The sequence below is a fragment of the Fundulus heteroclitus genome, chromosome 18, assembly GCF_011125445.2.
Source record: "Fundulus heteroclitus isolate FHET01 chromosome 18, MU-UCD_Fhet_4.1, whole genome shotgun sequence".
Taxonomy (NCBI): Eukaryota; Metazoa; Chordata; class Actinopteri; order Cyprinodontiformes; family Fundulidae; genus Fundulus; species Fundulus heteroclitus.
This window is the reverse complement of record NC_046378.1, coordinates 31,315,746-31,339,908: the sequence shown is the minus strand read 5'-3', so window position 1 is coordinate 31,339,908 and position 24,163 is coordinate 31,315,746. Positions and strand designations below refer to the sequence as shown.

General features: G+C 38.8%; 1 protein-coding gene across 4 annotated transcripts in view; it reads right to left on the bottom strand.

Annotated features, from left to right (window-relative positions):
• Positions 1-24,163, bottom strand: part of stard13b (StAR-related lipid transfer (START) domain containing 13b) — a 111,358-nt gene that overhangs the window by 40,631 nt on the left and 46,564 nt on the right. Inside the window, exon 1 of one of the 4 annotated variants that reach the window (XM_036149662.1) lies at positions 158-579. The exons of the other annotated variants lie outside the window; for them this stretch is intronic. Coding sequence (XP_036005555.1) covers positions 158-281 — 124 coding nt within the window. The 5' untranslated portion in view covers positions 282-579. Of the gene's footprint in view, positions 1-157; positions 580-24,163 lie in introns of those variants that run through there. 4 annotated transcript variants of the gene reach the window in all.

Here is a 24,163-nt window from a genome sequence, read left to right as displayed (position 1 = left end):
TTCAAATACATTTTAATAAAGCAAGGGGCATTCACTAATTAAAACGGCGGGATTATATTCGTTGACCCATGCACTCATTAGCCAACTGCGGTGGGTGACGCGCTTAACTCCACTGATCTGCGTCGGTTTCACAGTGCGCCTAAAGCGGGTTACTGACCTGCCAGTCTCCGCTCCCTGACATTCTTCCAGAGTAAATCCCAGGCTTTGGACGTGGAGCTCCGCAGCTGCTCGCTGAAAGACCGCCGCAGCTTCAACTTCGCTGAATTTCTTCTGGACGTCATCTCAGAACCCGAACTCTGGCATAATGTAATCCGTTTGGTCCCGGACAAAGCTTTTAAAAAGTTGTTTGTTAGGTTTTTTTTTTTTTTAAATCACTTTTTCCCGGCTTTTAAGATAATTTTTTTCATGTCACCGCTGGCTTTCAAAACAGTCTAAAAGCATAAAAAAAAAAGAATAGAAAGAAAGAAAGAGCTATATCCATCCAACTCAAACGGTAATCAGTTAAACAAATAATAGTGAGAAATTGACAGCACAGAGACAGGCTTCCACACTGCCCACCAGATGTGCATGTGTGTTCCTGGGTTTGTGTGTGCGGAGTGATCCACGCACAAACCGTGATGCCTTCAGGTACTGCAGAAAACATAGGCATTCCCAGTTAACCATATTGATACGGATAGGATTGTGCATCGTTTCTTTACTGTAGCTTACAGTTACCCAAGGAACAACAGAGGATCTCATGTCATAAAATGATTTAGAAGAAAGACGAGTATTTGTAAGCTTTTAAAATGAGGACCAAGTCAGTAGGGTAAATCTCAAGTTTCCCATCTATGATCTTGTGTGCTGAATTGTGTCACAGACAAGTACAGGACTGTCTCAGAAAATTAGAATATTGTGATAAAGTTCTTTATTTTATGTAATGCAATTAAAAAACATGAAATGTCATACATTCTGTTATTCATTACAAATCAACTGAAATATCGCAAGCATTTTATTGTTTTAATATCGCTTATTATGGCATACAGCTGAAGAAAACTCAAAAATCCTATCTCAAAATATTAGAATATTTCCTCAAAACAAAGTAAAAAAAAAAAATTATAACAGCAAAACAAAATCAAACATTTGAAAATGTCCATTAATGCACTCAGTACTTGGTTGGGAATCTTTTTGCACAGATTACTGCATCAATGCGGCGTGGCATGGAGGCAATCAGCCTGTGGCATTGCTGAGGTGTTATGGATGCCCAGGATGCTTCAATAGCGGCATTTAGCTCATTTGCATTGTTGGCTCTGGTGTCTTTCAGCTTCTTCTTCACAATACCCCACAAATTCTCGATGGGGTTCAGGTCAGGGGAATTGGCAGGCCAATCAAGGACAGTAATGCCATGGTCAGTACACCAGTTACTGTGAGAATCTTATGTCGTCTCTTAACCACTACCATACTTGTGATTTAGTTTACTGAACCAAGCTGAGTGTTTTTCAAGGCTCAGGAAACCCTGCAGTGTTTCGAGTTAATTAGACGATTCAAGTGATTAGTTGAATAGCCTAGTATACTTTTTCACGATATTCTAATATTTTGAGATAGGATTTTTGAGTTTTCTTCAGCTGTACGCCATAATCAGTGATATTACAACAATAAAAGGCTTGCGATATTTCAGTTGATTTGTAATGAATCCAGAATGTATGACATTTCATGTTTTTTAATTGCATTACAGAAAATAAAGAACTTTATCACAATATTCAAATTTTCTGAGACAGTCCTGTACACACACAAAAAAATAAAATAAAAAAATAATGAAAATGTTTTTATATATATATATATATATATATATATATATATATATATATATATATATATATATATATATACATATATATATATATATATTAGGGCTGGGCAACGATTAAAATATTTAATCGCGATTAATCGCCCTGATTAATCGCGATTAATCGCGATTAATCGCATTGTATTTACAAACTCCAAGAATGAATTCAAAAGTAGTGTAAAGAGCACTTTTATTTTAATGTTCTGCTGCCATATGAACAAAAGTGTTGTAACATTTGTAGCACTTATTTTATACTGGATATTTTCAACCCATCTATTGAATTTAGTGCACTAGTTGATCTTTTCTTCATAAGAGAACAAGCACTGCAGCCAAAATATGGCCTTTTTTGACCTGCTGTATATTAGCCAGTCCCTAAGCTTGATGTATCATGAAACTGTTGACCTTTTGGGTTTTGTGGTTTTTATTTTATTATTACAATTTAATAATAATAATAATAATAATAATAATAATAATAATGTTATGTTCAGTGTTTTTTCGCTAATCCACCTCTTATATATTTCAATCCTTATGTAATTTTGTCTGTGTTGTGTGCACCTGCCTGTTGCTTTAATCCTATAAATTTCCCCGTCGTGGGATAACAAAAGGATTAGCTAATGTTATCTTATCTTAAATAACACTTTTTAATATATGTACTAGGTTCTTTCAAGGTCTTAATTACATGTTATGTGTGGGCTCCAGTAACAACATCCATCCATCCATCCATCCATCCATCCATCCATCCACTGATCTACCTGGATGTTCCCTGGAGGACTGAAACGCCTCAGTCAGAGACGTCTGTGGGTCTAACGGGGCAGTGAGAGAAGTTTCGTCTCCTCTCTCCGTTTCTGGGGCTCGACGTTTTCATGTTTTTTCACGTGCTTAGATGAATTTGTTGTGTTTCCACTTAAATGAACCGGCTTTTTACAAAACATACAGCTTGATTTCATTTACGGTATTAAAATAAAGCCGAACGGTGCTACTTCCTCTGTTCATGTTTTTTCGCTGCTGCGTTCTCTCTCAGCTGTTTGTGTATTAAGTTTGTGTGAGAGCTGAGTGCGCGGGCCAGGCTGAGCCTGCGTGCTGATTGGCTGGCGCCGCTGAGCCATGTACGAGAGGGGAGGGGGAGAGTGCTGCCGTGACAGCGCGCTGCAGTCAGCGCGCGTGCTGACTGACACTGACTGAAAGCATGATGTGAGCAACATGCGTTAATGCGCGATAAAATAAATATCGCCGTTAATAGTCTAATGAATTAACGCGAAATTAACGCGTTAACTTGCCCAGCCCTAATATATATATACATATATATATATATATATATATATATATATATATATATATATATAGCTAACGTCCAGTTAGCTTGTGGAATTTTCTGCATAGCTGCAAAGCCTTGGTAACCGGACCCACACCTGCACCGTGGCTGGTGTGTGTACACACTAATTTTAATGATTTGGGTTTGTTGCGGTGCCCGCACCATAGGTGCGTACTCTGTGTGAGCCCGGCATAAAGCCTGGTCCATGCGGCCATATTGCATCATTTTGGCTACCACGCTCCTCTGCACTGCTAAAAGCTTCCGCTCTGTGCACTTAACAAAATTGCCAACTATGCAGACAGTCCAGTGTGGAAAAACATGGCGGACGAGGAAGAGCTCCTTCTAGTGGAGGTTCGTAAATATAGGCATCTCTATGATTCGGCCCATAAACATCACTGCGATCAACAAGTTGTTGACAATTCCTGGACAGAACTCGTAGGCACTTTTATGGTGGGCATACACAGTACACCTTTTTGGAGTGTCTGCAAGCCAATTTCCTCCAACCTGGCACTAGGCGCATGGGCAAACAAGGGAATTCCTCTTCTTCTCAGAAGAAAACATAACAGTGGAGAGAAGTATGGCAGCAGTACATGTGACATGGAGTCAATCTATGGAGGAGCAACTCAAAGAATTGCCAAGACAGCGCGTTTTGTTCTAGTGAGCCTCATATGTAACAGTGAGCATTGACATTCCTGTCTTTTTCTTCTTCTACTGTCTACGTTTGGCTTCCGGATAGACGAGTCCGACAAGTGACATATCTCTACAGCACTGAGTCCGACATGAAGGTTTTTGAATGTACGGTGTGAGCAATCAGATCGCATCAGAGCATCGAGCCGTACAGTGTAAGAACAGATATTGTGAGCTGTAAACTTTCAAACCCTGCGATTTTGTCCTACAGTTTGAGCTGTATCTGAGTACAACGATTGAAAATATCGTACCGTGTATCCCTACCATTAGAAGAAAGTAAGAGGCTTTAAAATGTTGGAAACAACTGTGTACGCTTGGTGTAGGAACACAATGCTGCCCTCTCGAGCCTAGGAGAATTCTAATGAATAGAATACTTCTAATGTAAAGCTATACAGAGCATAAATGCTGCAGAGATTGTGCCCACATGTCTCATTTCCACGCGGAACATATGTGTGTCAAGCATAAACAGCCTTGAGGCCTCTATACATGGACCATGTGCGCCACCCCTGCACCACCGGCGTGTCCCAACAACACAAATAGTTGTAACCAAATTGTATTTCTGCATTTGCGGTGTAATTATTACTTCAATTTAAATTTTACTCAGAGGTTCAGTCTGGATTTGGAAAAATTTATAAAATGTTCCCCAGAAGTCTGAGTCAAAAATTGGAAAGTCAGTGATTTCTCGCCAACCCAGACCTCATAATCCAAAAATGCTTGCCTTGTATAAAAAAAAATGTGTTAAGAAAACAAACAAAATGTTTATTAATCCCAACAAGTTTTGAACTGGAACAGACTTGCTTTGGGTTTGAAGTAATCAACTTTAGAGGTATATCAAACACATTATAAATGGACACCAGCTATTGTTCCAGGTTCAGTCATCCACTAGGTCACATTTATTTTTTTAAGATTTACCTTGCCAGTAATATCAAAACTTCTTCTAAGAACTAATAAAGGCAATGCAAGTACCAGTAAATCCTACTTGTACCATAAATTCAGCTCCAGTGTAAGAGACCATTAAATTCCATGTATGCTTTGGTTTTAGACATAATGCCATGCCAAATATTACAATGATCTATGACAGGCTGTTAGTTTTACACGAGATGTAATAGGAGGCACACCTTCCACAAAGCCTCCATGTTTATCTTATCCTACTCCAAGTAGTCATAAAGTTTGCATTTCAGTAATTTCTTGATTCTACAGATCCAACTATACTCAGTCCTGCGTATGGTTCGCAGAATTAAATAAAAAAGCAGTCAAGAGTTATTTCATGAAGAAGTGCAAATATAGTGTCGGACTGGGCCAGGTTGATTAGTATAGCTGTGTTTCCTTTAATAAATACAATGTTCATTTAAAAAAAAAGAAATAAATTGTATTAAGTTAGGTTATTTTAGTCTCATCTAAAAAAATGGGGGCATCTGAAACATTTAAATGTGATGGAAAAGCAAGAAAGGAGGAAATCTGTGAGACAGTAAATGTCATAGTTTGAGTTCCTGCCTTAGTTTTAATTTCTGTTTTTAGGTTATTGTTTTCTATTTTAGCTTGTGTCCTGTTTCAGTCTTGGTTTGAGTTCCATCTTAGGTTGGGTCTTGTAATTTATTTTGTGTTTCAGATTGGTTCTTGAACTGTTTTAGTTTAACCTGTTTTCACATGGTAGTTATTCAGTCAGTTCAGTTCCACCTCCAGCCACTTCCCTGATCAGCTCCACTTAGTCTGGTAATTAGTTTGATTCCTTTCACCTGCTCACTCCCCTACTTATGCCTGCCTCTGTTCCTTGCACTCTGCCCGATCATTGTGTGTGTTTTTCCCTGCCTGGGGTAAGTCAGATCCTGCCAGTTTTTATGTTTTGCCTGTCTGCCTGTACCCAACCTGATTCTGTTAGTTTTTACCTGGATTATTTGACCTGTTCTGCTCTTTTTGTTATTAGACCAGCCTGACTTCTGACCAGTTTGTTTTAGGTTGTTGGCTGTGGACTGTTTTAGTTTTTTGGACACTGCCTCTTTGCTTTTTGGCTTAGTGCCCTCTTTTGGTTTTTTTGCTTTGTTAATAAATCACCTTTTCATTACAACCTTTTGCTTGTCTGGCTGAATTCAGGGTCTTCTGTTTCTAGTTCATGACAGTAAATACTTTTTCACAGAACTGTGCACATACTATAAGGCCTACCTAACTAATTGAGAACAAAAAAGCTAAAGTGAAAGAAATATTTTTTACTGCCTGTAAATGTTAGTTAAACGATATTTTATAGGCCATCTAAAAAGTTTCAACATTAGGCTTAAAAGAGAACTAAGTTCTACATAAAGTACTTGAAGGCATCACCATTATCAAACCATTCCACACCACACTGCCATAAATACACACTAGTGCTTGGCTGTCTTGAAACACCTTTCAATAAGCAAAAACCCTTTCAGTGTCTTCGATAATCAACAACACTTTTCCAAATATATAAGTTGACAAAATTCATCCATAAACTCTTTGGTACTCAATAAGTCCCGTTAGGGCAACTGGGGGAAGTAAATCCTAATATTATTTCTTTATATTTGAACTGTTTTCAAAAGTCTCACACATTTCTAATACATAGTCCCTAGTCAGTTCTGAATAGAGACTATGTATTAGTATTTTAAAAGATTTTAGCCCAATTTTACTTTTGGTATATGCTACATGTTGCTTTAAAGATTGATGGGAGTTCAGTGAGTTCTCTCCGGATAAGTTAGAACAAATCAACTCTTCAGCAAGAGCACAGATTCAGTTTCAAGGCCATTTACTTTTGTTATTATAAAATCTTGCACCAGAAATCCTGAAAGAAAAGAGGGCCTTTGAAGAATAAACATCCCCCCCCCCCCCCCCCCTTACAGCTGGCTGCTGCGGCTGACTGCAGGACAACTGCTTCAATAATCATTCTACCAGAATTATTTCAGCAATTTTCTTCTATTATTGTATGCCCACGCAGGCGGTGAATCATGTGAGACCCGTGATATCATATCAGCTGAGGACATTCTGTGGGCACCAGCTAGGGTTACTGTTATAATAGGTTTAAAAGTATTGAAAACACATGGAGTCAGTGGGTGGAGATTGACAGTTTGTCAGAGGAGCGAGCTAACTAGGCCAGTTTTCTGTGTCAGTATAAAGATGCAATTTCTCATTTCAGTAAGAATACAGACCTACTTTGCCACTTAGAAGGACAAACGATTAACAGCAGCGAAGAAACGTAACGCGCCGAGAAATACATCACCACTTTGTTTTGAGACCAAATTAAAAGATCTGCTAATGAGTTGTTTACCAAAAGAAAAACGTCTGAGCTGATAAAGACGAGAGAAACACACCTAAATCAAATGATTATCAGGTTAATTATCAGGCCTCTGAACATCTTAATGAGGAGGTAATTTGACAATTTAAATCAGCATTGGTAGGGCAGAGACAAATCTAAAATTGACATGGGATAAAGCCCACAAAGACTGGAGTTGGACACCCCTGCTTTAGGCTGCTTGAAAGAGCCTCGGACTGATTGTCTGATCCAGGAGGAGCAGAGTGGTTCTAGCTCTGGAACAGTGTAACAGATCTTCAGCCTCACTGAGTTGCGTGGGGATTGTGGGAGATAGGTTGTCCAGTAAACATGGACAACCTCTAATCACATTCTCCTGTTGATCCTACAGAGTTTGTTACATTATTATTGAGGAAACTTTAACGGGAGATCCCTTGGGAATATGGGGTGCAAGAAAGGCGTTTAAGAGCTACCCAGTCGTTTTAGAATCCAAGCAATTTCCGTGTTGACTGCCAATTATCACTGGTCCTGTTTGTGGAGTTCATGGAAAGGATCTCAAGGCATATTTGTCAAGAGGTTAGTGTCTGATTTTGAAACCTAGGGGTCTCATCTTTGATTTTTGCAGATGACTGGGGTCCTTATTAGCATCTTTAGCCACCACCATCAGTATGTACTGGGGAAGTTCGCAGCAGAGTGTGAAGCAGCAGGGATGTGGTTCAGCCTGCAAGAAAAAGTTAGGATCTTCATCATTCAGGAGAAGTTCAGAGTAAAGCTTCTTCACCTCCACGTTTAAAGAAGTCAGTCGAGGTGGTTTGAACATTTGATCCTGCTGAGTGGAGACTCTAGGGAAGACCCAGAACTAACAGGAGTCCATGTCATTTTAATAAATTAGAATATTATTAAAACATCAATTTGTTTTAGTAACACAGTTAACTACAGTAAACACATTATATAGATTAATTACTCACAGACTGATGTTTTAAACCCCCTTTTCTTTTTTAATAACAATGATATATATATTTTTTTACACATTATGAAAACACGACATTTAAAGCTATAGTTGGTAATCCTGTTCAAAAACACTTTTTGTTATACTGGGAAAAAAATATCCTTTCATCCTGAAAGTAGTCAATACATTATGTATTCAGAAAAAGAACGTTAAAATTATATTGAACGTAAAAAATGATATTGGTGGGAGCTGCAGACCTGTAGAAACGCTAACCAATCCCTGCCGTTCGGTCCGAAGGGCATAGATTTGTCAGAGTTTTGGTAATTTGGTAATCACTCATGTTCCCAGGGTATCACTTTATCTATTGGTTGTCCCACATACCAATCATTCTGACGCGCTCACATAACGCCAATGTGCGTGCTCGTTCCTTGTTAGTTGTGGCTAGTTTTGCGCATGCGCACTTCCAGTGTTTATGTATCTGGTTAGCTTAGCAGTTAGCTTAACGGTTAGCTTCTGTGTTAGCCATTCATTGTAGCTCTGCTGCTCTTACCATATACTTTAAACATGGCTGACATTCGCAATAAGCAAACCACGTACAAGTTTATGAGACTAAGAGGAAGGCCACAGTAGAAAGAAATAAGAGTGGATTTAGAAGATTTTTTTTCCCCTGAAGAGCGGAAGAGCAAGGTAAGAGGGTCTTGCACATGCGCAGTTATCCAAAAAGGGACATGGGGTAACTTCCAGAAAAAATCACCAACTCTACCATTAAGTTTTGAATATTACATCAAAATTTTCTAAAATACATTTTTGATTGATAAATGTGGGCTTAATGAAATGTTTAATTCTTGCGTAAAGGTTATTTACAAAAGGTACTTTTAATCTGACAAATGAACCCATTTAAACCCATATTCTAATTCATTGAACATAACTGTATATGTGTATACTTTCTGGGCAGGAAATGTACTGGATTCCCCCAGAATGAGATGGAGAGTGTTGCAGCATAGATGGATTTTTGGGTTCCTTCCTCGACATAATATCTCTGCTGCCTGATCTCAGATTAGCAGAAGAAGGTAGACAGATGAATACTCTTAAAGCATAGATGTTTGTATGTGTGCATTTGTCATGAAGCAAACCTTTTAAATTTGCTCAATCACTGTGAAAGAACAAAACAATTCTAGATTCACATTTATCCAGGTCTATGTGATTCTGTCACATAGTCATAAGACAACAAATTTGTGAATCAAGACCAGAGACCGTAGACGAGTAGAGATTTGTTTTCTATCCCAGAAAGACGCACCGACCCACCCATGCATTCATATATCCATGCATGCACATACAGAGTTCTCCAGATATCTTAATTTATTTTATCAGCTTTTCATTAAAGTGTAAGTCTAAACAATGCAACACTGGATATCTTATAGATGGGTGATCATTAAGGCATCAATCAAGGTGGAAATGGAAACAGAGACCTTCGAGAGAATCTCTGTCAACCCACTATGTAAAAGTGAGAGAAGAAATACACAGCAGTGAGGTTTTGACCTCTTCCAATATGAATCACCAGAGAGCCTAGCACTGTGTTGTTCCTTCTGTACTCTAAAAAGAAATATATTGTAGAATAAAGATGAACCTTATCAGGCTGAACATCATGTTAGCCAGACAATGTCTTAGCCTCTAGAGCAGTCTTTGGCAGTGGAAGTAACAGCAGATGCAAGGGAAGGAAACATCAGTTAGCTTGGGAATGTTTTCCCTACGCTGACTCACCCTTTTGTTTGTTTTGGACAGTTGGCTTCGGAGAGGCACTTGGTTCCCTGAAAAACTGAACCTTCTCTGGATGAGTTTCTGTCTGCTCTTTATCATCTCCTTCCCCCTTCCCAAGCTTTGATTAACACATAGAGATACACCAATATTTACTTGCGCTCAACTGCATTGTAGAGTTTCTATGTGTGTGTTGCCTCCATCCATGTCTGATGACTGATGTGGAATGTTTGTCCTGTGGCTGCTGGGGGAAAATCCCAGCTGTGAGGAAACTGATTCCTGCTCCATGAATGGGTCATGCTGTCGGCCAGGAGGTCTTACACCAGGCCCCCTTGAAACGTCTGGGAGACTGCACTACCCAGCCTAATGGAAACAGGGATTTGGGGAGTTGGGGAGATCTCCCCTCCACCTCTATTCCGGTCCCTGAGGGCTCGTCGTATACATGTGCTATAAATTTCCTGACCATATATTCCCAAATCGAGTTCGTTTTTCCAGAGGAGTCTCACATGTGGTTTATATCTGGTTTTAGGTTGTGTGGTTGGGAACGGAGGAGATGACTTTGGTCCCAATACATTAAAGGTGGCCACTAATTATGTTTTCTTAGTGGGACATCAATTATAACGTCATGGTTTCTTCCTTTCGTATGGACTGTGCTTTATAAAAAAAAAAATCATTGTTTCCCTATATGGAGAATAATTATGTACATTCCATTTTCCAAAATTCAGATTAACTATGAACAGCAGATTTGTAATCCATGTGGAAGTTTGATATGACTCGTTTTCTCAAAATACTGTAAAAGACAAAATAAAACATGAGACGCATACACAGGTTTAACGTCTGCCGAGGTCAACATTTACATAAAGTGGCTTGAAGAATGAAAAACTGGTATGACCAGTATATATATGGCTGTTGTTTAATTGAATGACAAAGCATCTAATGCTGTCAGTTCTAAATTTGTTAAGGCTGCGTTGCCCACAAAAAATGCATGGGAAAAAAAATTAAAGCACTATTCTGCACCTGGATTCTATTAGAGCAACGAGAATTTAATCACAGTTACATTTAACACACTCCATTTCTCTTTTTTTTCCTACACTCACAGATGTAAAATATACACATGTTAATTGATTTTAGGTCTTGTTCAAGCAGCTTTAGTTCTCGGGTTTCACAGTAAACTAAGTCCTATCATTTTTTTCGAAGGATGTACAGCATGCGTTAAGGTTTATAAAAGCTCCACAGCAATCACCAACGAATAGAGCTGACAGGATAGCTGTGCATGAATCACACATTTATGATATACAGAGGGGTGACATAAGCAAGCAAGTTCAAACAGGAAGTTGATGTTTATGTTTCCAGAGGAATCTTCCCAGAGAGAAAATAAAGTTAAGTGTCTGACCAAGAATGAAACAACAAAATAACACAACAGCTGCTTAAAATTAAATCTGCAGTGTGAACCTAGAGTATGATCTCCAGTGGAATCTCCCTTCTCTGTTTCATGAATTTTCCTCCAAATGACTGAAATGATTCATAGCAAAATGACATTTATGAATATTCTGTGGGAATAGTGGCTGATAACATTGCTAAGCAACATATTGTGTATTATGTGCCATAATCAAGAAGAAAATAAAGGAAAAGTATACATCATTGGCAGATGTTAATTTAATAACTGCACTAAGTTATTTTAATTTCAATGGATGCATATCTGCTCTTTATTGTATGTGGTAGGCCTATAGGTGATTTTGAGTATTTCTTATTGTGGTAAAGGACATCCAAGTTTCATTGGAAATTATGTCAACAAATGCTACATAAACTCCTGATTTTCAGGACACAGCAGTATACATTTTCATTGAGTCAGAGATTTTTCTGCATGTAGTGTTTTTTTCTCAAACAGATCTTGGGATTTTTTGTAAGATGAAAATCACATACCCAGAGATTTGATGGAGTTCCAAGAGTAGAAGCTTGCAGAATTGTGGGAGATTGATAACAGATAGTAGTTTACACTATATGCAGCTGCACATGCTCTCATCGGCAACAGTCGCCAAGACACCAGTGTGCAAGGATGAAGACTAGAACGGTCTGTCTTGTATTTTTATCAATACCCTGGCTTTTTTGCTTCCAAAAGCTCTGGCTCAAACACAGTGTATCTTCTTATACAGAGTGTGACATAACTAATACTGCAGCCATCAGGTACTGTTTTGTGACCTTTTTAGTACTCCAGTAGTAATTTCTATTGTTTTGTTTTTCTCTCTGGTGACTGTAGAGGTGTAACGATCCATCCAGCTCATTAGACGAAACACAATATTGGGTTTACAATGATAACACAAGAAAAATAATTTAGTAATATTTTGAAACAACCTGCAGCTGCTGACAAAACACGTTCCCATCTTGTCATTTATGCTGTTACATAGAAAACAAAAAGTGTTCTTAAGACAGGGTGTACACTCTCAATTCCAAGGGTGTCAAATTTAAAGTCTTCCGTTGCGCCGCGACCAGGTAATTAGCTTTTCCATGACGTCATTGCCCTATTTCAGTTGTTGTTTATCTTAAATACTTAAGTGACCAATTAGCAATGAAATTTCAATGATCTTTTATTGACATTTCAATAATTTCAATAAAGTGCTCCCAAATTGTCAAATGAAAATTAGCCATATTTATCAGAAAGTACTTGAGGGCAGTTACACTTATGGTGTCAAGCATCCAGCAACCCGAGGCGAGTTAAGCATCTGCATAGCACTGTGTGAGATCAAGTAATGTTACAGATATTTGCTGCAATATCTGCGTTGTAGTCATGCCACCTCACAGTTACACATCAAATGAGTGAAATACATGATGGTTGACAGTCCAGTCATGTGACATAATTTTTGTCCAAAAATCTGTGTAAATTCACTTGATATGGGGATTAAATTACGTATGCAACGTTCAAAGCATAGGAGGGTGATACAGGAGCATTATTTTCCTATGGCATCATGTCTTCAAATGCCATTTGAAACAATAGGCAGATACACAAAGGAGGTTTTTGTTTTCAAAGAAAGAGTAAATGTAAAAAAAATATATATATATATTGAAATGTTTGTGTTTTTACAAATAGAATAAAAAGGTTTCACAAATCACAAAATATATCTTAAACATTTTGCTCAGAGTAGAATATTACAGTTTAGGCCTGGTCAGTCTAAAGCATTTAGATTTTCAACTAGAGATGTTCAAGTACTGCACAGATTCAAAAAGAAAACTTTAAAATTACCTTTCAGTTAGCCCATAAGGAAACTCCGAAGCGGAAGCCTAATTCAGTGTAGTCTGTCACTTTGTTAGTTTATTGTTTTTTCTATCAAGCGCCAATAATGATTTCAGTGTTGGAGGCTTCTTCAGTGCTTTGGTAAGCATTTCCAGATGCCTGATAAGCTGTCTCTTACATTGATTCTGTCAACCCAGCAGGTCACCTCAAGAACTACTTCCCTTCTTACTTCAAATGTTGTAATCATAGATGCAGTGTAAAAACCTTAACTTACTCACCTTAATATCTAGGGCTCACAATGATATTTAACACCTACTTCCCCTGAAAAGCAGGATGGCAAAAGTCAGATTTCACTTTAAAGTGGAATATTGTGATGTTTTGATATTGGCACACCCCTAAAGATGACATTTCTTTGGTATAATGCTTTTTTATTCATATTTTATATTGTGATTAAAAAGCAGGTCAGGCTTTGTAATTTTGGACATTTGTACATTGCCCTAGCACAGAAACTCTTTAAAACAGCATGCTCTGTGTTTTTGTGTTTGTTTATTTTGTTATCTGGGCACAGGTGGAAGTGCACAGGTATGTAAATCTCCAGTACCATGGTCAGATGCAGCCTCGCTTCACTGCAGAAAGACACCTTGATGTGAGCTGCTCCACACGCTCTGTCAACCTGAGGATGTAGAGGTTGGAGCTGCTAGCCGAGATCTGGATTAGACTTTTTGCCTCCCTGCAACATCTGGAATCCTTACAATTTCTGTGGGAAACCTGTGAGGCCACTGAAAGAGGCGGAGGAGTAAGCCAAACCTGAATAAATGCTCTTGGCTTAAGTAACCAAACTGCATTTATATAGCACCGCTCTAAAGTCTTTCTGGAGGAGTTAATGCAATCTGATGGGTTTCCCTAGATATTGGAACTATTTTTGACCAATCTGTCTGTGAGATTTGATTGAATTTGACTTTTTAAAGTGCTTTGAGATGACGTGTGTTGTGAATTGATGCTATATAAATAAAATTTAATTGATTCTGTTTTATAGTCATGACCTGTAAAACAAAAGCTGACTCCATGCATCATAAAACTAGAAAAGCTAAACATCTTACAGTTGTTTTGGTTGATACAGAAATCATGATTATTTAAAGCAATTATGTATTAAAATAAATACATCAATATTTATGAAACATAAAAAAATCCCTCTAACATTGTTTAATTTTTAAAGGAGCAATAAGCTAAATGTCATTAGTTCAGATAGAAAGAATAAAAAAAATAGTTTTGTGAAGAAGTAAAAGGTATATTTTTAGATGGATAATGGTATGATATCACACACCATCTCTGTGTTGTTCTCCAGTCTTGTTTAAATAGCTGGTCCGGCCATGCGTGAACATGCAGGTACGTGCATATATGTACATGCATGTGAACCGCTGCCATTCAGGGCTTAGCCTCTCCCTGCCCATAAAATGCCACCGCCAGACACAAAATGGCAGAGAGCCAGTGAATCAAAACATTCTCTTGCTAACAGCATTATAAAAAGGTATGAGTTACTTCTTCACTAGACTGTGTATTTATCCTTTGCAAATATGCACATAAAAAGCAACATGTTAATTATATGTTGGGCACACAAGCAATTTAAGAAATTTCGATTAACTAAGTCTAATTAATTTCAGATATCTGGAATGCAAGGTCATAGAGCCAATTTTATATTAAAAATGGCCTGCCATAACTGCTGCAGACTACCTCCTTGTTCGATAAAGCCCCCTTATGGTGTCATTTCAACACTTTTCTACTCATACCCACAAACTTGAATTTGTGTCCACAGTAGTGTAGACTTGTAGTTGTAGAAAATAGGGTTGTATTCACAAGACTTTGGACAGCTTTCAGATTCATACTCGCATAAAGAAAATCCTAACCAACAACATTTTTCAGACTCACAAATGAGACAGCAGAATTTTGTGTACATTATGTTTCTGAGAAAAAAAAAATACTAAAGACTAATGTTTGAGAACCAGATAATCAGCCAAACAGAAAGTACATTTCAAAAAAAGTTTGAGATGAGTGGTGGTTGACTAAGCATGCAGACAAAACCAGACTGGATGGATGAGTGGTGGCAGGTGAGACAGGCAAGCAGAATCAGACTGAGCAGGGGTTGCAGGCAGTGACAAGACAAACCAGATGATGAAGGCAGGGGCTGACCAGAACAGGCGATATGTACCGAGGCTCCACCAGAATGGCAGAGCAAGCAGCCGGTACTCACAGGGAAACAGGCAGGCTTTGTGCAGCACGCAGACACAGGCAGCATCAAGCAGTGTGGGCTGAACACAACAGGACAGAAGAACCCAACTGGCTGAGCACATAGAAACTGGTAGTACACAAGAAGCAAGACGAGATGTTCTGACTGTGAGAGAATTACTGAGGCAGGTATAAGTAGGCAGGTGAACAGGTGAGCAGAGTTGACAGTAATTGGTGGCAGCAGGTGGAGTTGATTGACTGGAGACAGGTGACTGAGGAGTGGACTGAGCTAATTGCATGGGGACAGATGACTGCTGGCTGAGGGGAGTGGAAACTGATTAGTCCAGAAAAGTCCAAAACAAATAAACAAAAACCTAAATCATGACAATACCAATTCGACTTAGAATCTGCACAAATCTTTTTGACAGATTCCTTACTCCGTACAAACCTGGCTATTGCTACGTTGTCTTGGTGCCCATTATGTTACACATCGAAGCCCTAGTTCAACATTCCAAACATATCGTCATCCCTCTTCAGTAACATTTTGGCTACACAATTTGGGTCATGGAAATGAATAATTAGCATGAGCTACACGTCCAAATACAGGAGAGGGGCAGGAGAAATTGCAAAATGTATGTTATTTGCTCCTAATTAATCAAACCAGGGGACTGTTTGTTTTTCAGTGTAAAGAGCCCTGAAGCAGTATGTATCTTCATGGCTCATTACTTCCTAAGTCTTGCTTCTGCATTTCCGTTTATGTGGCAGCTGAGTGCTGGACCAACCGCGTAGCGTTTGTGTCCCTTCTCACACACGATCCCGCACACTCACACACATGTTCCCTGTTAAACCGGACGTCATCCTCACGCAGCTGCCCCTGTCTCCTTCCACTTAGTTTACAAATCACAGGCCTAAACTCCTCACCAATCACACACACATGCACAAACACATGCACAGAAAATAAATGTGGTCGTTTTAGCAAAATTGTCCAATAAAGTCTTTACTAGCCACTTTACTTGCAGTTGGCTGAATGGAGTTATTAGGAATCAAAAGTATAAACCAGTTTCCTTTTATTGGAAAACATAAAATTAGGAGAATTAAACAGCACTGTGAAGTAGCACAATGCGAAGTGGACATATGATTTACACTCTGCAATAAATCATACCAAGAGAAGTTGGGAACTGTTGAGCACGATGAGCTCATTCAGCGTACAAGCCTGAAAGGCATTATTAAAAGACATGGCTACAATAATTAAGATGAAAATGTTTAAAGATTTCAGAGCAGGTTATCCAGATAGTTCTCTAATGTTTTCCCAACCTTGACAAATCACTGTATATACAAAGAGAAGTCCAGAAATACTACCAGGCATCTTTTTTTCCCCCTTCTTTTTGCTTTCCCTGACAAACCGCCAAGCTGGCCTCTGCACTCAGGAAACCACAAGTCATTTTCCATCTTTCCATGTGTGGAATTTTTCAAGCCAGCAATGAGCTTTTTCTTCTGAGTTGCATGCACAAATGATAAATTTAGAGCATGATGTCACAGACCTGGCACCTGTTATTCTGCAGATAAATGGGAAGCAAGCAAATTGGCACAGCCTAATGAAAATTAATTTTCTCCGCAGCCTTGAATCAAGAAGTTCCACGATGCCCAGGTTCTGTCTCTGCACTTTGCAGGCAAACAGAGTGGGCTATTTTCTTTTTCTCCATTGTTTTATTCCGTTGTCAAAACAGTTGAGCTAAACTGTGCAAAACATATGGAGAAAAAAAATGACTTTCACTATTTTTATTTCACATAAAAACATATGTGGTAAGACAGAAGTATAAACACAAAGTGTGGTATCTTTTTAGAAATGTTGGGTTTTTGGAAATTCTGTTGTTCTGTCATTTGACAGTGACATCCCCTAAAAATCCAAAGTTTAACTTTTCTTCAGACCAAAGAGGAGAAATTCCTTCCGAACGTTCAAGTATTTTACAATTTATTTAATTCACACCACAATTTCAGCCTGTGGTCCCAGTTAGTAAGTAATGCCTATAAGCAGATATTTTGGTCAGAAATCCCTAACGATGCTGATATATCATCACAGACGTAAACAGCTTATTTCAGCAATGACCAAAGAAGTGCAGCAGAGGTTTGGCAGAAAATAGATAGACAGAATGAAAAACAGAGTCACAAACTCTGATAACACCCCAGAAATGATAGCAGTTGTTTTGCTAAAATGTACAAATGTTTTGGAGCTACAGCCGTACCCATATCAGTCAAAGATTCCAGGTTTACTCCTTTTCTTATGTCGCGTCTTGTCATTTCACAATCTCCTCAATGTATTTTAATGGGATTTTATTTGATAGACCAACACATGCTTTGCCTAATTGTAAAGTAAATTATAGTTTCCAAAATTGCTTACAAAAAAAATTTATTCATCCCTCCCAAGCCAATATTTTGAAGAAGTACTTTGCTCCGTCAGCCTCGCCCATTTGAAGATTTGCCAATTCTTCGTTATAAGATAGTTGTTCTTCCAGGATTGCCCTGTGTTTAGCCCCATCCATCTTCCCATCAGCTCTGACCAGCTTCCTTGTTTCTGCTGTAGAAAAGCATCTCCAAACCACAGTGTTGCCACTTTCACTGTGAAGATGTGCTGAGGGTGTTAATTCTCCTCCAAACAGGCTTTAGCATGTAGTCAGAAACTCACATTTTCATCTCACTGGATCAGAGCATCTTATGTGGTAAATTGCAGGAGGGGATGTCTTTTCAGCACATTCTTGCCACTCTTGCATAAAGGCCAGATTTATGAAGTGGTCAGGTCCATAAATGATCACACATGAGCTGTGGAGCTCCTCCAGTGTAACCATGGGCTGCTTGACATAAGATGGAAAGACATACTTGGTAGGCTGTGCTAGATTGAACAGCGAATAGTCAGACACAAATCATGAGATAATGTTTATCCTGCTTTCTGAAAAAGTTCATCACTGAAAATTTGGTTGTGTTTGTTAGTCTGCAGGAAGTTATCTAGTCAGAACAACAAATGTCTTAGATCTTCACAGAACAGCTCTATTTAAACTTACATTAATGTACAGACCGGTGGACTATATTTACCAATTAGGTTACGTCTAAAGCCATTTGAATTAATTGGAAGATATTTAGGGGTTTAACAGTCAATGCAGTTGAACACTGCTTTTTTTGTAAAATGCCTACTTTTGGTGCTTTCTGTGAACTTGACTCTGCTGTCATGGGAAGTGCAGTAAATCTTTACCTGGCAATGCAGGAATGCTGCTGTTTACAAGGTTAAGGTCAGGAACAATACTGCCTCTCACAGACCCATCAGCTGAATTCAAAGATCAAGCTGTATCTTCTTCACACCTGCCTTTTTTTGACTGACTTTAACATTTACTGACTCATTCTCTCATGGCTATAAATTTTCAACAGCAAAGCATCACAGAAAAGGCGGGCAATTTTTGCCAGGTGGTTTCAAGAGACACAAATTTTGCCTCTTGGTGCAATGGATCTGCACATGCTTTTATTATAAACTAACAAAAATACTGACTCAAATAACTTTACTATTTAAAGCAGAGAGAGTAGGGTAATCAGGGCAACTTCTCCACAATAACTTATTTAATGACCAGCTGCACACAAAACTCTGACACAAATCTGTAGTTAATTGCAAAAGTATGCGTTACTATTACAAACGCTTGTGTGACAGACCAAAGCAAAGTGGCTTGTAGGTTGGTTAGGTTATAAAACAATATCCCAAGCCAATAACATCTGATGGACAACTGTTCAGGCCATCACCTGAAAACGTGTAGACTTTGACACAACTGACAGGCTGTATGCTGTAAGTGAAGGCTAGTAGAGGTAACTCTGGCTAGGCTGATGAGATCTATAGCCCAGAGGGGAGAAGAGGTCCACAGGATCAGTTATGCACTCCAAATACCTGGCCATTTTTGGGAGAGTGGAAAAAATAAAATGTGTTAAAGAAAAGCAATAGGAATTCCCATGGGCCAGGTGGAGACAAAGCAAACACATGGAGGAGGGTGTGTTTGGCCTTTCTACATATGAATGAACATTTTAATAAAATGGAGAATGAAGCCCAAAACTAGCTCTGCACATCACCTTAAACACACTGTCCCACATGATAGTGGCAGCCTCGTGCTGTAGGCATGTCTATCTTAAACTGTGATAGGCACGCTTGTCAGGGTAAAACGGTACCTACAGGGATGTCCTGATGGAAAACCTGTTAAATGCTGCAAAAGGATTTAGACGGAGGTTTGGGGTTCACCCCTCTGCAGAACAACATGCAACCAAAGCTAGAATAGAAAGGGATGGATACAAATAATGGGTTAATATGTCCCATGTCAAAACACAGACCTTAATCCAATTGATATTCTTTATTAAGACGTGAGAAAATGTGTTCACCGATGCCTTTCATCCAATCTAAATGAGTTTAAGCTATGTTGCAAAGCAAAATTGGCAAAAAAAACAAAAAAAACGTGTAAATCTGGCAGAGACAGACCAGACAATAATATCAGTGCAAAGTGGCTCTATGAAGTATTGCCTGAAACAGTGCTGAATACGAATGCGTGCAACACTATTTTCAAGATTTACCTTTTCAACCCAGTGCACAATCACGCACTTCTTTGTGTTGCTCTATCACATAAAATCCTGTTTCTGGCTGTAATGTTATAAAATATCTGAACTCATTTGCTACGCACTGTAGGTTTGTGCACTATTAGACTGATTTCTGCTGGTTTTCAAGATAAAACAACGTACTTTCTGATTAAGTTTCAGAATGTCATCTATTCTCAGCGTACCGCCATGGATCATTGGTGATGCATCTATTAAAGTCCCCAACAGTTCTCCAGAGAGACAGACAGAAAGAGAGTGCAGCTGTGGGAGGTCACAGTGGGCCTCCACCATCTGTGACCCTGAGTGATACTGAAGCCCTGAACTTTAAAGACAGCTGAGAAGCACACAGGAGGGAAAACGCTGATAAGTCCGTACTGTTAAGACACAGACATTATGTAATATCCGCTGGTGCTTTCTTTATTTAGCTGGAACAGAGATTTATAGTGTACACAAAGGGCACGGCGGCGTAGTCAAGCCACAGGGAGAGCAGTTCTCAAACAGAAAAATGTCATACTGTAAAAAATGTCACGAAACAGCCTTGCAAAATGTTTTAGTTGTACTTATCTAAATATTCAGTATATGCAACTGTTGACATTTACATTTTGATCCTGCAAGAGATAAATTCAATCAAACACTGCTCGAAAAAATCTCAATTGAAAAAAAAAAAATACCCTATTGGACATTAATACGGATATGGAATTCTCATGTGGAGGGAACAAAAGGATGCCACAGAATCTGATGAAAATTATTAACCCACCAAGGGCTTAATCCAAATTCACAGAGACGGTGAAACTGTAAAACTGATACACAATTTGCTGAAATGTCATTGCAGCAACTCAAAATGGCACTCAGTAGTTAGCATGGCCCCTGCATGGTTGTATCCAAGCCTGACAACGCCGGGCATGCTCCTTATGAGATGATGGATGGGTTCTTCATCTCTTCTGACCGGGACGTCTCTGAGCTCTCGGACACCATAAGGTACAACCCGATGGCATCGGATGGACCTAAACATGATGTTCCAGAGATGTTCTGTTGGATTTCGGTCAGAGAAGAGTGAAGGCCAGTCAACCTGATGGGCCATCAATTATTCTGAACTGGTCTGGACGCCTCTTCATGAATATGCCTCCCCATAATGTCCATCGCAGATTCTCCAGACCCTTTCCTGTCTGTCACATTAGCTCAGACTGAAGCTGCGCTCACCTGTGAAAATAACAAGGCGCCAGTGTCGAACCTGGGAGTTCTGATGTTCTCTCGCAAATACCAGTCGAGCTCCATGGTGCCGGGCAGTGAGCACAGGGCCTACTAGAGGAGGTCAGGCCCTCAGGCCACCGTCTGTTTCTAACGGTCCTGTTGGAGACACGCATGCACATCCTGTTCCTCTTAGCATAAGGGAGCAGGTAGCAGTTCTGCTGATGGGTTAAGGATCTCCGACAGCCCTGTCCAGCTTTCCTACAGTAGCTGCCTGTCTTCTGAAATCTCCTCCTTGCTCTTGAGACTGTGCTGGGAGACGCAGCAAACCTTCTGGCAGTGGCAATGATTTGATGTGCCATCCTGGTGGTGTTGTATGGCCCAAGCAACTTCTGTAGGGTCCAGGTATCTTCTCGCTCTACCAGGAGTGTCGCTGATCCTGGCCTCATTACTTTCATTAACACCAAACCAGCTGAGACTGATTTCCAACCCCCTCTACTGCTTCATCGAGCAGATCAATATTCCAGTGGTTTAACTGATTTGCTAATACACTCTGATTAAGAATACTTTTCATTTTTGAGATGAAAAAGTTAGAAAAAATATAATTAAAAGGTAATTTCTACTGAAAGAAAGCATAGTAATTAAATTTTTAGGAGGTACATTTTGTTTAAACAATAATTTCAACTGTTCTCTCTTACATTGAGAAAAATAGATGCAGCTAAAATGCTCAACAGAATATTTTTTTTTATGTTAACTGCATAAAAAAGAAGGAGAAAATTTACATTCCAGTCTAATAGTTTTCATCTTCCGATTTTCTCCAATTTTGTTTCTTTTAGGAGTTAAACACACTTGATCAGACAGCCTGGAAATAAGAATTGATAAAAGCACAGAGGTTGTGTTTGGTAATCAATCACTGGAAGACATTTTATAGTCACTATAAAAGGGTTTAAAAAAATAAGAGCTACACTGAAACACCCTCTTTCCATGTTTTCCACAGCTTTTCCATTGGAGCCATTCACACTAGTGTGTGAGCTACACAAGGCTTTGCGTTTCTCCCCTCACAAACAGACAGAAGTCTCCAAGGGATTCACAGAGTATCCTCTTTGTTTTACTTTTAATCAGCGGCGAGAGATTTCCGCATTGAAAGTAGATTAGCATATTTATTCAGAGGGAAGATCTGTGTAAATGCACGGAGCTTGGTTGAAACCTCAGAGAGCAAGAGGGAACCCCCAGCCTGACAGTTCTGGGCCACAGAGTGCTGGTTAAGCGGCACGTGGGTAATTTCCCCACTGACTTGCTTAGGGTTGGTGAGGTTTATCATAACAAAGCACATGAGCAATGCGTTTATGCAAATGTATATTCATTCAGTTGTGCACAGCTGCTTCTCTTTGGACCCTGTCACATTCATTTTGGTGGTCTAAATTATGGTCGGAAATATGACAGGCAAAAGTACTGCACAAAACAGACAATGCACGAACAAATCACTGCAAGATCTCAAGTCAGTCACATTTAAGTCAACACATAAGTTTGTCTCTGCATCCCCAATCTACGCCGGATCAGATATGCAGTTTCTAGAATTAGGATGCCTCCGACGTTTCATTAAATCTAAGATTAATGTCAGTGAAGACAGCCTGTTTTCAAGGATGAACATGATTGCCTTTTATCACCAGAGGAAGCCATTCGTTTCCATTGTGAAATTAAAGGGGCTGTAGGGAATAAATACATTGAGACTAGATGAGGTAGTTTTTGTTCGTCATATGCTAAAAAGTTAAAGATGCTTGGCTAATGTGAACATCAAGTGATGGTTTGAGAAAATGAACCTTTTAGATGGATGATTTGGCATCTTTCCTCTTTTGCGTACACAAAATCTCAATCTTCTCTCAGGATATCCGGATGTCTTTTTTTCAGCTGAGTTTCTTCTTTCTTTCTTCTTTTGTTATGACAAACAACTCATTAACTTGAGAAAGCTAATCACTGTCATGTTTGTTTTTTTTAAGTAAAGAAGTTTAGTCAATAATCAAAAACACTCCTTTTATTTTATATTTTTTCTTTATTTGATGTATTTCTTGTTTTTAAATGGCCTAGTATCACCTACAGCATTGTGCAAGTGTATTCAAATCCCTTGAACCTTTTTACAATTTTCCATGTTACATCCAAAAACACCAATCAATTTTGCTGGGATCATGTCATGTACAAAAATTAAATTCTGCATCATTTTGGATACTTGTTTTTTTTTTTTTTAAATGAATGTAAAAATTGTTGCCTGTTTTTACATTTAGCCCCCCATCAGACAATGGGTTTTTGCTTCGATTACAGCTGGTAGTCTTTCTAGCTTACACTGAATAAATTATAAATATGTGAAGAGTATAAACAATTTGGGTGACCTCTAAATCCAGTTTTATCTAGGGGTGTCAGAGTAAATGAAGTTGATTAGAAATGCATGCCATACTATTCAACAGTTTTTTTTAATTAACCTTTTAATGCTTTGTGTTGGTCAATCACATACAATCTAAATAAAATACGTCGACATTTGTGGTTGTAATGTAACAAACTGTAAAGAAAAAGGGATATGAACACTTAAGGCTCTTTATTTCAATTTTAAAGAATAAAAGTGTTGGCCAAGGCAGGACAAATTAATGACTGTTGCAATGTGTTTAGAGATCATTTACAGTGAGCAAAAACAATTATTAGCAGCTAAAACAGTACATTTAGGCACCTCAAACAACACTGGCTCTCCTGAAGCTGCTTTGCTGCTTTGGAATTCAACTCCAGGAATGATGTTCTCCCTTGTGGACAATATCAATTTTACGAGATGGACAGCGTCGCTATGGTCGATAGTAAGAACCATCTGGCTGTCCCGTATCCACGTCTTAAAAGAGCTCTCCACAGTTCAGTCGTAAAACCCAGCCAGAAAATATCACACCTAAAATGTCTGACTCTGCCAGCTTTGTCCTTTTTACGGCACTATCCTTCTCCAAGTCATTATTTCATTCAGCTAAGGGTAAAACCACATGTGGAATCGATTTACTTTCAATATAAGTGAAGCTGACAGTGACACTGTCTGTTATTTAGTTTAAACTAATCAGAATCTAAGTATTTAAAGTAAAAAAAAAATATCCCTTTCCTCC